This window comes from Mobula birostris, chromosome 6, assembly GCF_030028105.1.
Source record: "Mobula birostris isolate sMobBir1 chromosome 6, sMobBir1.hap1, whole genome shotgun sequence".
Lineage (NCBI taxonomy): Eukaryota > Metazoa > Chordata > Chondrichthyes > Myliobatiformes > Myliobatidae > Mobula > Mobula birostris.
The window spans coordinates 130,724,329-130,738,728 of record NC_092375.1 but is presented as its reverse complement, the minus strand read 5'-3'; the positions used below and the strand labels follow the sequence as shown (position 1 = coordinate 130,738,728).

Genomic DNA, 14,400 nt, shown 5'->3' with positions numbered 1-14,400 from the left:
TGTACATCGGGAATGACTGACAACTAAATATTTGCTCTGCATCTGCTTTCTTCAACTGTGAACCTAAGAAGACAACTTTAATCTTCCAAACCTTTCTTATGCCTACACAGCATAAAGCCCAAAGCCGACAAGTCTCACCTCACCGCCTCATTGGAATGTAGATCAATGAGGGTCATTTACATGGAGTTAATCATCATGCTATCTTTCTGAAGTCCATCACTGTTTAAATTTAGGAAATTTGCAGCGAATTTCCACACAGCATGGATCCAAGAATAGTATTGTAAAAATAACAGACCATCTGCTTTAGTGATGTTGGTCAGGACAGAGATTTCGGCTAAAGATATTTGAAAGAAGGTCCCGTTCTTCAATTAACATTGTGGAACTTTTATGTTGATTTGAAAGTCTCTATCAATAGATGTCTCCACTAGATATGCAGTGGTCCTTTAGAAGATCAGCACAGTCTTTGTCAGACTGACATGCTCAGGTCTGGTGAGGGGCTTCACCCCAATCAGTTGCATTGGGTCAGGAGTAATAGCTCTCTCCGCAGCCAAGGCAAAAGGCTGACAACTGACTGCAAACATGAAAACCAAGTCATCATAGCTACACAACATTAAATGTTAATACTCCAACTGTTTTTGCTAGACAATTTTGCATCAGAAGTTTAAAAAAATTGTTTAAAAAAGTGATGCCTAAATGAAAAAAATTGCCCAGCCAATTAGAAAAATGAAACATTGGTCATGAAAGCTTTATCTTCTGTTTCAGTACTCAAGAGCTATTCATATTTTGATAGGCTCAGAGAGCACTGGTTGTACTGTGGTGCAGCAGATTGCAGAATTACAGCACAAGAAATAGGAGTGGGAATATACAATTCAACCCTTTGAACTTGTTCTGCTCTGCTATTCAGTAAAATCATGGCTAATCCTTCAATGATGCCTTTCTGCACCAACCACATGTCCCCGGTCCATGGCTCTTGGAATACTGTAATGTTTTATATATACAGTAATTGTATTATTAATGTTTCAGTATCCTTGATATTTTGGCTTGACTTAGAATGATCTTCTTTAAATTTCATAAGTAACCATAACATTTGTAGGAGTCTCAGGGTCTGTGAGATACAGCATAGAATCAGGCCCTCCAGCCCATTGAGTCTGTGCTGATCATTAACAACTCACTTACACTAATCCGACATAATTTTTATTTTTTTATTCTTCCCAGTTTTCCATATTCTATCACACACTAGTGATAATTCACAGTGGCCAGTTAATCCACTACCATGCATATCTTTGGGATGTGGGAGGAAATCAGAGCAACAGGAGGAAACCCATGTAGTATAGAGACAATGTGCGAACTTCACACAGGGGACACTGGAGGTCAGGATCAAACCTGGGTCTCTGGTGCTGCTGTACCAATCTGCCTCCCCGATTGTGAGAATAAGCCTCAGTCACGACTGCATCAGAGAAGAAAATCAAGGTCAAAGCAAATAGAAGAGAAAATTTACATGTTTTACATACTTAGAAATATACAAAATTGCAGGCCATAAACCTATAAGTTTCGCAAGCATATCTAGAACAGCTTCTTAAACCATTTATAGAACCAACAATTGGTTGGGAGAAGCAGAATTAGGGATCAGTAGCAAACTCCGATCTAAGTCACAGTCTGAAAGATCAAAATGCCAACCAAGATTTTTCAAAACCTATTCTCGACTTTAAAGGGATAACATACAAGGTGAACACCTTACAGCTGGATGGAGCTACGGAATGGCAGCGGGAGATACACTGAAATCTAGTACAATATAATATCAATGAGATTTGCGTCGCAAACACACACAAATTCTTTGAGTGAAAGTCAAAATCACCCTCCCTGTCAGAAACCTTGCCTCAGGATTCTTGCAAGTTACCTCTACTTACTTATGCTAAATGACAATTCGATGTTTACTGCAGCATCTTGCATATCAGCAATGTGCAAAAGCTTCAATTTTTGATAAACCTAACAGCATTTTAAACCTCTGGGCTTTGAACTCCTCCATTATTATTTATCCCATATCAGCCTCACGTAATTTTGTATACCTCATATCAAGTCTTCTCTCAGCTGCCTCTGCTCCAAGGAAAACAAAACCCAGCCTATACAGTCTCTGAAATATTCTATCCCAGACAACTTCTGAGTAAATCTCATCTGCACCCTCTATCTGTAGCGCAATCATCTCCCTCCTATACTGCGGCACCCAGAACTGCACACAATATTCAAACCATCGTCTAAAAGATAAAAGATCGACTAAGACCTCTTGGCTAACGAAGGTAAGCATACAAAAGACATTTAGGCACTGCCTCAGAAACATATGCCTACTGATCTTTGCATGTACAATTATCAATAATAATAATATACAGCTGTTTTTGTTTCAGATTTCAAGCTTCTTGCGCGTCGTTTCATTTGCCAAAACCCAGCGGTACTTTCCGGCGATTTTGTCTGCTGCTATTGTTTTAAGTTCATCCTGAAGTTTGGGAAGGGGTTTAGTAGTCAGGTTGTTGGCAAATTTATCACAAAGGGATTAGAATATAACGGGGAGTAAGTTATGCCTCGGACATACAGAGATAGTGTGTGGTCACGTTAAAGTTCAGCGCTTGCGGAGACATTTATTGTTTTCAAGATCCATACCTGGACAGATAAACAAATCGAAACTCGGCTAGACCTGAACAATACTACCAGTAGCACACTTCGTACTGAAACTTTGTGCAACGTATCAGATTTGAACTTTTGCGAGGTGCAGATTGCCAGTAAGTTGCAAAGGGTTTCGCAGCCAGCGCCGTCTCATTGGATGAGGGAAGGGCGTTTTTCCGAACTGTGACTGAAGGGTTTGCCAGTAAAACATGAAAATAAAATCAAACCGATATGTGGACACTTAAATGGATCAGGTTTATTAATGTTCAAATAAAAATCGACACTTTCTCCTTGGATGTTATATACTGTACGTATTTTAGCAATTGGTCTTCCCATCGTCTCCCTGTGGAATGCAGGCGCAGCGGGTAAAACAACTCGGGTGCAATCTCTCATTAAACTTGTTGCACTCTGTTCCTCCCCACCCAGCCTGGGGATAGGCCATCGCATTCAGGTAGAAAACTTCGTGGCAGCTCCTCGTAAACGGTCTTTTATGGTGCAATTTATTGAATTTGACGGTAACTTTAGCAAACGCAGTTTGTGTTATTGCTAACTTTAAACCTTGGAAATAAGGGAGGTAAAACCTTGAATGCAGAAATCAAGAAATCAGGCCGTTCATTGAAGGAACCCTCTTAACTTGCATCCTTGTTGAAAATGGATAGAATTTTAAACTAAACATGAATAATTATCCCTACTAGGCATTTTGCGTCACACCAAAAGCCTATATTCCAAGGTAACAGTTTGTTGTGCTGTACCCTTGCTCGTGGATGACCTTATTCAGATTTAATCGGCGTGAGTCAAACATACGCACAAAAATGACGCAAATAATTAACCGAAGTATGGAGAGGTGCTGCTAAACAGTACAAAATGAAGGGTTTTTGTACACAGTAAAATCACTACACTCAACTTGAAAACTAAAAGGACCAAATCCTTATAAATGAGGCTTCATACACCGAGTATCAACTAAGTATGAGGTATGCTCATCTGTCTTTAGTGAAGTCACCGCAAAGGGATCACAATAATCAACACGAATTTCCAGTGTTTTTGTTATAACTCACCACTCTTGTTCGCCATTCCCACTCAAATACACGCCCCACTGTTCAGCACAGTGGCACAAAGGGCCCTCTGCACCAAAGCTCAGAACCCAGCCACAACTCTTCACTGGACACTAACTGACAACGCCGCATCAAAAGACATAACAGGTGAATCAGATGTGTGTATACCTAACAGAGCAGCATCGAGTGGGAACCCATGGCTTAATAACCAGTTCATATTGATACACAACAGGGCACTGCACAAATGTGGAAATCTGTGTTATATCCAGCATCAGGAGATAAATCAGGAAATGCAATTCGTTAAAGAAACAAAGCAAAACAAAATAAACAAATTTTATTCACAATTTATCTCGGTAATACTGATTTACTCGATGGCTAATATTTGAGCTGTTCACAGCTTTATCATCTTTTCACCAACTATTACATTAGATTTTGTTAGTAGGGCAGCCTGGGGTATTACAAATTATATAATATCCACAATCACACCATTCTCAGCTATAAAACAAAAAAAAGTTGAATTATAAACTCCTTTAAAACTCTTTATAAAATATGTTTGCATTAGTTATAAACCATAATTTGCAGATATATATTATTCTACCATTATATATACACATACTGTATGCATATATTACATAAGTTTAAAAATCACATAGTTACAGAAATTCTACTTGAGATGCAGAAATATAAACCAAGATTTCACAAGAGTTGCCAAGTAAAGTTTGGTAGCAGCATCTGAACAGTTTATTTAAAGTTGCAGTGTTCTATAACACTTCTCTGTCCCTCTCCAGTTTACATTACACATGCAAAATGCTAGCTGCAGGTAGGATTGCCAAATCTTCAGGTACACCTTGGAATCTGGAGCTGTAAGCCATGAGCAACTCCCAAGAGTAAGATCACAGTCAGCTTTAAAATTTTTATTTTAGGAGTTCTTATTTACTTAAAGAAGGGAGGGTGAGAAAAAGTCAATCTGACTTAAGGTAAGAGATCATATGGCAAAACGTCCGGTAATCGATCAAGAGTTGGCAACTGGAGCTGCGCAATTTTTAACAACACTGGCTGCACATGAAGTTATGAAACAAGGTACAACTAGGAGTGACTATCTTGATGCAACAATAGAACAGATTGCAGCTGATTAGGGCAGTTAATGAGTAACTGAGCAGTCAATAGCCACAACAGGCTGGGAATATGAATGCTGTAAGCTATAATTCAAAACTGCAAGAAAATTTTAAATAAAGATGGATTAAAAGAGTATCTACAGAGAGAATATTCGAGCTACTTTTAAAGTAATGGATTAATATCAGGGATAGTAATTATATAACCAGAGTATCCCCTGTCTAATTCTTCCCCCTCACCTGCCACTGCTTAAGGAAGTAGGATGACTAAGTGGACTGAAAAGGGAAAATACAGAAATACTCAACAGTCTGGGCCACGTAGGCCACATGTGCACTCAACTGTTCTGACAAAAGATTTTTAGAAATGTTTCTTTCTCAGTGCAAATGAGGTCTGACCTGGTAAATATTCCAAACACTTTGTTAAATTTCACCTTTCTAACATTTGTAGACTTGATTTTGTCTCAACTGACTTCACTGCTGTCAAGTTCTAAACCAGTAAAACAGTTCCCAGTACAACGGGTGGATAAGATGGCATTCTTTGTACAAGATACTCCATACCTTGCTGGACGTCTCAAGCAACACACCAAAACTCAGCCCGAGTTCCTCCTGCATTTGGTGTGTGTTGCCCAAGGTCAGAGACATTATCTGTGTATTCCCTTCCATAGATGCTGCCTGACTTGCTAAGATGGCAATCTGCTTGCTTTAACAGTTTCCATACATTGGTTTAAAATGGATAAAAAGGGAGGAAATTCGCATGCCAACTAGTGCATAAGCTGTCACAATGGGGTTGATGAATACATTGAACCCTTTTCATTGCTGAATAGGATGACCTCAACAAAGACCAATGGATATTAACCCATAAATCTACAGAACAGTGCAACTTTTTTCTAATTGATCCCTAATTAGTCACTTTGGTTTATTGATGTGCTATTACCCTTGAGGGAACTTGTATTTGGTGAACTGAGATCAAAATTCAAGTAGTTAACTGAATGTGTCCAATGATTGACAAAGCCAGAGTTGCACTATATGCATTTGTCCAATATTTATGCAACAGTATTTATTATAAGATTTTAAAAAATAAGGTAAGAATTACTAAGGCTTACTTAACTGCTGGCTTAAACCAGCCAGTGGTAGTGTTGAAACACTTCACAATTCTAGATAAGACTTGAATACATATGCACATCAGCTGGTAAATTCAGAGGTCATTCATCTCATCATGAGTATGACAACTCTTTAAAAAGATCTGTTCAATTTGATTTGATCCCTGGCTTTTTCCGCTACATATCCTCAATGTTCTTCTCTTACAAACTTACAACTGAATTCCCCTCCTTCACCTTCAACATGGTGATCTCAACAACTTGCTTATAATAGTTGGACACAAAATACACAAGTAAGTGTACATTAGATACTGCAAAGCCTAAAGACTCCGTTCAGCCTGCTTATTTGTGTTCCAATAATTGATCAACTTTTTTTGATAAAATGGAGAACTGCTGATATCTGGCCATTTACAGAAATTGCTACACTGCATTAGGATTCCAGTAAACAGATTCTTTGGAGGTAGAATGGATGTGTAAACTCGAAGTCTTAACTTTTCCTCCCTTAAATATATTTGCTTGCATTCACTTTTATGCCAATGAAAAGCCTATTAAACAGGAAGCAAAGCAACAGTGGCTTGCAGTGATTTCAATAACTTAATCCAATAACATTCTGTAAAGTATTCCCACTGCAGCAAGAAAATAAAATGGAATACTTTGAGTGAAAGGAAAAGTCACAATGTCAGGAAATACAAAAGCATACATGTCTTAAACATTTTTAGATAAATGTTCATGCTAATTTATCAATCACTTCATAATGTTACAAAACACCTTCAAAAACCTATACAAAGAAGCATTCAAGCAGTTTTAAAAATGTATTAGTACTTAAAACATGGATTGTTCATAGACTCAGATTACCTATGGTGTATTCTGCAGAAAAACTGGTTAAGGAGAATTAAAGTTCTTTGCTGAAGAAAGAAAAAGTAATGTCAGGTGCCAATAGCTTTCCATTACAAAATAACAAGGTGGCATAGGATATCTTTGGGAAGAAGCAAGAGAAAAGATCAAGATGTAAAAGCAAGGCACAGATTCCACTGGACCTTGACAGATACAGAAAGGCCATAAGGTGTGCTATAAACTTTCATCTCATTGTAGTAAAGCAAAGTTATCCTAACCAGATCCTACAAGGTAATGCATCATGTATCACAAATACATCACCACACCAAGGCCAGATTCAAGTGATTAAACACTTCTCAAAACGTATTAAAGGAAAAGGTAGCACGTGGGCAACCATTACAAAACAATTAAAAATTACCTGAGGTCATCTATATTTTTGTGCGGCTAAAATTCTTCTGAATTGCAAAGCCGAATCATATTAAATGTTAATTTTGCTAAATTATCACCATCTACATGCAAAAATCTAAAATTAAAACTCTACACCTCCATTTTACACAATTCAAAATGTTGGGTTTTGCAATGTTTGTAAATTCAAGCATAAAGAGGATTAAAGGGGATTTTAAAATGTAGCACGTCTTTACCTCATCACACCCTGTGCCAATATTCCTGCAGATAAGGGATATCACACAAAAACACAGGCAGAACCCAGAGATCTTGAATTAGATTCTTGGTCAATGGCACTATTTTTTTCACTTAGGGATTGCCAAAATTCTAGTCATCTCCAACATACAACAGCTCCAAACACCCAGAAGGGTATAAAAATGAAGTTTTGCAAGATTTTCCAATATTCTTAACAGGCATGCAAATATTGGAGACCAGTGGAAGTTCCTTTAGGACCTTAACTCTTTGAGTTGCTGGCTGGAAAGCACATTTTGACAGCTTCTAGATTTCTTATATAATCACTGTTCTGTATGTGAGCACTAGCTTGCATGCCAATACTTAATGCTCATTGGTAAAAGAATAAATTAGGGGTTGAGTTTCAAAATCCTAATTACTGTGTTGAGATTGCTTTTGTCAACAGGTAATTAAGTGGGGAGCAAGTGTGGTCCCCCTGCTTATGGACAAGCAGACATTGCCATACTGTAAGCCTGCAAGGAGAACGATAAATGTAAACTCTACAAATCAGTAGTCACTCCAGTAAGTTGTATAGAAAACAAGGCAATTAGTAAATCAGCAAAGACTGGCTATACACACCTCAAGCACATCAATTCTCATATGACAGAACACAGAACTAATGCAAATCACAGGGTCTCTCAGATTTAAAAAAATCCATTCTACTTCTGAATGCATTGTATATGCTACAAAATGCTTCTTACAACATCCTAAAGGTAATTTCCAAGTCTTTCACACAATCAACAGTAAACTTCCCCACTGGTTACAGGTTATAACCACACAAGTGATAGAGTGCAAGATATACCTTGTTAACTCATCGGTAAAAAAGTATGCAATGTAGACCTGTTTATAAAACTATAATTTTTTTTATATTAAAATAGTATTTTACAAGGATTAGTACATAGAGGATTATTGCTTCCACTGGCCATTGGTGTCCCAAATGTAGATGCAGCATGAGCCTCAAGAAAACAATCCTATCAAATAAGCTTAAAATCAACAGTACACAATGAAAGGAGGGTGTTAAATGAATAGTCAGTTAGACGTTGGCTCAGTTTGCACCACCATGGGCTACTGGAGGAGATAAGAGACAATAAATGTGCTTACTATCAGACAGCATTTTAGACTAGTTTAACTATTAGCATAAATATTAATCATTTCTAGAGTATGGTGGAGGATGGGAATGGAAATATGCATCTCAAGATTCAGAAATTCCCCTGCAAGTTTTTTCCCATCCCTTAGCATTTTTCATAACTTTCACACAAAAATTATGCCTTTCCATGGTAGAAGCTATCCAACAAGATATATCAAGTATTTCCTCAGCTCTCCTCCCCAAAGAGGAGGCCCTATTAAAACTACTACTTCCATCAGGCTATCGGTCATCTTCTCTAATTTCCCAAAAAGTGAATTGTTCTCAAATTTTAATGTATAATTAAAATGCATCAGTTCAACACTAAATTAACCATTTGGCTTCAGAATTGGCTTGCCATAAAAGACAGAGTGTAGTGGTTGATGGAAATTTTTGTGGCTGGAGATTTGTGACTAGTGATGGTCTGCAGGGATCTGTACTGGGACCTGTGATAATATGTCTATATTTTATATATACATAAAAAATTATGTTTTCATCCATCTAGATGGGTGAGTTAGTATGTTTGCAGATGAGAAAATTGGTGGTGGTGTGGATAGTATAGAAGGCAGGCAAAGAATACAGTGGGATATAGATCAGATGCAGATATGAGTGGATAAATGGCAGGTGGAATTTAACCCAGGCAATTGTGAAATGTTGTACCTGGAGAGATCAAATGTAAAGAGACAGTACACTGTTAATGGTGAGATCCTTTAACAGTGCTGATCAGCAAAGAGATCTTGGGGTTCAAGTTCACAGCTCTCTGAAAGTGGCTACACAGGTTAATAGGGTGGTGTTACATGTTTGCCTTTAATAGTCGAGGAACTGAGTTCAAGAGTCAGGAACTATGTTGCTGCTTAATGAAACTCCATTTAGGCCACATCTGGAGTATTGCATTCATTTCTGGTCACTCCCATTATAGGAAAGATGTCAAGGTTTTGAAGAGGGTGCAGAAGAGATTTAACAGAATACTTCCTGGATTAGAAGGCATGTGTTATAAGGAGAGGTTGAGCAAATTTAAGATTTTTTTTTCTGGAGCAGAGGAAGCTGAGGGGAGATCTGAGAGTGTTTTATTGGATTATAGGAGGCATAGACAGTATATTCCCCCACCTCAGAGATGAAATGTCTAATACCAGAGGGAATGCATTTAAGGTGAGAGGAAGCAAGTTCATAGGAGATGTGCAAGAAGAGTGTTAGTTGCCTGGGGTGTTGGTGGAGGCAAATAAAATAGAGATATGGACATCATGTAGCCAGAAAAGATCAGTTTAGTTGGCATTTGATTAATAGTTTAATTAGATTTGCATAATACAATTTGCCAAAGGTCTCGTTCCTGTGCTGTACCCTTCAATGTTCTATTTTCTGATTCCGCTACTAAGTGCCTTGGGATATTTTGCTATGTAAATGCAAGCTGGTGCTACCTGTCACCGCAAACCTTTGAAAAATCAAAAAGGTGGTTTTTATTTAGACTGCCAGACAACCCAATTTAACCTTAAGCTAATCACGTGATAATTTACAATGACCAACTAACATACCCGGTATGCTTTTGGACTGTGGGAGAAACTGGACAATCTAGAGAAAATCCAGGCATTCCATGGGGAGGATGCATAGTGACTCCTTATAGAACAGCATCAGAACTGAACTCCGAATTCTAACGCCCTGAACTGTAACGTCATTAACTGCTACATTACCACCAATACCAGTAACAGTGTAAAAATACATTATGGATTTTAGTAAAGGGGCCTCTATCATTGGATTTCAGCTCATGGGTATGCCATATCTTTCTATTCAGGAAGTATGTGCAGAACTGATCCAGGCAAAACTGTGATGCTCTCAAATCCCTTTGGGAAAGATCACCTTTGTAGTGGAATGTTTTCCTCGAATGTCCCTTCAGCCTTGGCTGCAGTGTTATAACTAAGGCCATTTATAGTCTGCATTCCATAACAGCTACTCCACGGAGAAAGGTCCATTGCCAAATCTGGTCTGATATTTAGATTAATATCCTGTGCCGGTTTCAACTAGCTGATGGAACTGCATATTCACTCATAAATCGCTCATTTATTAAGAATTCTGCAAAACCAATGCAACACAATATGTCCTGGTTACTTGGGGAACAGTGTTATTTTTCAAGGCTTCAAAATGCATTTATTACTGGGTCATTTACACTATACATATGGTTACCATTCGGCTATACATCACACATTGTTCATGGGGGTTCAGTGTGTTTGCCTCACTTTCAGGCGGATACACATTTCCTTTAACTGTTGCCTTTGAAAATATTGGCTTAATTAGTTGCAGGGTTTCTCTACAGACATTTCTAATCGGACAGACTAAGTATTTAGAAGTCATTGTACTGCAACTACTCTTAATGTCTGGAGATTGTCCTTGTTTCTTTGACTGTACTAATCAGCATGTGTTTTTAACATTTTGATGTCTTCACAAATGGAACAGTCAGTTGGATCTGGAGACCAAAAGTAGGGGAATTACTGCTCATCGTCTCTGGACAAACTTGTTGTACTTAATGTCAGCAAGTCCATGTCACCTATCTTGAAATATGCTGCAGAGCTGTTTGAAAAAATTACCCTTGCATAAAATCTCATTGCTATCTCAAATCAAAAATGCTAATTTTGCCCCCCCCCGTGCTTGTTTACCCCTTTTACATTGGTCTCATCACGTATGTAAATTCTCACTTTTCTTCAAGTTTAAAAAACACTAAAGATCAAAATGTCTTGTGGAAGTGTATACAGTTTAATAGAGGTTTCTTGTTTACGACAACAACAACAACAAAAAAGAGAACTTCAACTTCAACTGGGTCTCTGGGTTTGAAGGGGGAAGGACAATTGAAGTTTGGTGCTCTGTGCTCAAGGGAAAGAATCTATTTGTATTTACCCCCAAGCATTGATGGAATAAGAGAAGATGACAGTGTGGCGATGGGAACCCAATAGTAAAAGCACAAGTCATGTTTTAACGGTTTATTACAAGGAGCTCTAGTTGATGGTGAATAAACACTCTCATTTTTATTACCTGAGTTTTGGAGATTATATTTTACCCCACATTTCTATGGCTCACATGTGAACATCAGTGACCTTATTTATATGCAACCCATCTTTCTTTTAAAAAAAAATCACTGTATCGTCTTAATCACTAAAATATGCCATGTGCTTTCAACTTTGAGTTCAGAATATTGTGAACTGCAAAATTTTGTTGACAATGGTGCAAATGAAAACTAAATGATTTCATTTTGAAAAAGGAATATGTTGAGTTAAATGTAAACAGGTTACAGTGAATTTAGTAGTTTATTTGTTCCAAGTGACGGGATTGCACCAATCAAAGCAGGGGTTTCCAACCTGGGGTCCACGAACCCTGACTAAATGGCATTGGTCTATGGCATAAAAAGTTGAAAACCCCTGAATTAAAGTGATTATTTAATTATAAGAAACATTGTTTTATTAGTAACTTATGATATAGGTGTTGCTCAGCAGAAATAACAGTTGATGGACAGCTTTAATATCAGTTAATGGTTTGGTGCAGATATGTTTCCAGTTTTGCAAAACAAGGTCAAAGGTCTTCCTCACCCTTGCAATGGAGAGAAATTGTTGTACAAGTCTGCTATACTAAAGAATAAAACAGACATGCTCAAGGGGAGGCAAGGTGGAGAAGGGACTGACTTATAACTAAGGTGAGCAAGCTGGGAGGTTCTTATATGAGTATTAACACCAGCATAGATCAGAAAGGCTGAATGTTTCTGTGGTGTAAATTCTTACACCATATGTTTTCAGCTGCATCTCTTCAGAGAATAATGCATCGTCTTATCGGGATTGCAACTGATGCCAAGTAGTATCCACAACCAGAGTGAGGGTACTAAACTGCTAATCTGTTACTTTGAGTAGCTGAATGAGTTGAACGTGGGCTGAAACCCTTGGGCATGACGAGTGAAGTGACTTTTAATTTTACCTTTTCTTTCCTAGGTACATTTCACAAAATTATTTATTTAAATCAATTTGGGGGGGGAGGGAAATGGTAAAAATGCGACATCTTCTGGTCACTTCCTAGTTGTTTCTTTGGGAACTCTACCCCAGGGTATCACAGTTTTACTTCAGGCTGGTTACAGAGTAAAGGCCCAGTGTTTGGGGTAAAACTGTTTGAAACAACATATAAAAGAATTATAGGTCATTGGGTGATAATGTTAATTCTTTTCCCACAGATGCTGACCAACCAGCTGAGTAGTGTCTGCATCTTTCATTTTTATTTTAGATTTCCAGTAGTTTTCCCACTGCTTTATTTTTGGACACCAATGGCATTGTAATTAAAAAGAGGCAAGTAACAGGAGGCTGGACAAGTTAGAAATACGTGACATTTCAACTGTAGACTCTTAAGGGAGGGAATGCTCTCCCTTAAATCACCCCACCTCTCCTTTAAGACTCTCTTTTGAAGCTTCTGGTCACTTCTCCAAAGTGGATCATGTTGCTTGAAAATACTTTTACCATGTAAAAGGTGCTAAGAAAATGCAACATTTTGCAAACTTTCCCAATATGCTTGGAAATACTATAAATATCAAACAATTGGAGAAAAATTATATTCAGAGGGTTGGGCAGGGTAGGGTCGAGAAGGAAGAAAATCTCTGAGTTTTAAAGTACACATCTGTGGCTACACCCTATTTATAGTCAATCCTCTGTTTTAAAGAGATCTTTCGCTTAAAAGAAATCTTTGTTAATCTTTCTTCATACAGAATAAGTAGTTTACCCCATTCCAAATAAGTTTACACTTGTGAGGGCTACTGTTGTCCCAACCTACCTGTAAAATTCACTTCACATGATTTCAATTTGTTTTGGGTGTTATTTCTTAAAATTAGAACAAATAAAAGCTTGAGGTACTCCTCAATTACAGGCCTACATAGTAAGCATAAAATTCTCCACACTGCAGGTTGTACATCACTGCATCAGTGTAGTGTCAAAACACTATTTTCCCCTCTCTTCTCTCAGAAGGGCCTTGTATTGAGACAGCCAGCATTTAATCTCCTAAATGTGCTCTTTAAGGCCAGGAGCTGCAACTTGGTTTTAGTTGTAGGCAGATTCAGTTGCCCAATCGGAAGACACCGTCTTTGCTGGTACATGATATGCTGATGGAAAAGTCTCTGGCCTATGAGAGGATAGCATTAGAACGACTAATTCCTATCAAATTGTCAGCGCTAAGCGATCGCCTTATAGCAGCTTTGCTCATGTCTTTGTATTTGTCCTCACACAACCTGGAGATTGCCTGCAAAGAAATAAAATAAATAATTACTCTACTGTTTTACTTCAGTCATTATTTTGAACTATATGTGACCTGTGCTACAGCAGTTTGGGTAATGGAAATTTACTCTTACAGATATCACAAATCACTACCAAAACATCCAAAGAATATAATAAAATTACACTCTCACTGAATTTTTATCAACAGTATTTTCATTTTTTTAAAACTTGGATTTCTTGGCATACATGTAGATGCTTTGTTTTTGTGTTGTAGAAAATTGTGATACAGGCCATTTTCTATGAACACATCGCCCACCCCAATAATGCAGGGGTAACCCCCACTTCCTTCCAAATCTCCCCTCACCATGCAGCATCTCCCACCCAAGGCAGTCCCTGCAATGTAACACCACACGAATCCCCAGAAGGGGGACAATCTAGCAAAAAATTATTAAGTGAAAATCAGCTAACTTCAAAGTAGAGAAGTGAGTAAAGACAATTTTTGTGATGCTATTAGGTGACTCATATTTCATCAGGAACAAAGTCTATTTTGCTTTGAAATTGAATTATGGAAGAGCTGCATCCTAACACTCATACATCCACATTGACCTCCTATGATAACCTAAAAGA

At 37.9% G+C, this 14,400-nt stretch overlaps 1 protein-coding gene across 2 annotated transcripts in view; it reads right to left on the bottom strand.

Annotated features, from left to right (window-relative positions):
* Nucleotides 1–4,026: 4,026 nt before the first annotated feature.
* Nucleotides 4,027–14,400, bottom strand: part of ccnyl1 (cyclin Y-like 1) — a 103,422-nt gene continuing 93,048 nt past the window's right edge. For both annotated transcript variants that reach the window (XM_072261303.1, XM_072261304.1), the window contains one exon: nucleotides 4,027–13,798. In XM_072261303.1, coding sequence (XP_072117404.1) covers nucleotides 13,682–13,798 — 117 coding nt within the window. In that variant the 3' untranslated portion in view covers nucleotides 4,027–13,681. The remainder of the gene's footprint in view (nucleotides 13,799–14,400) is intronic.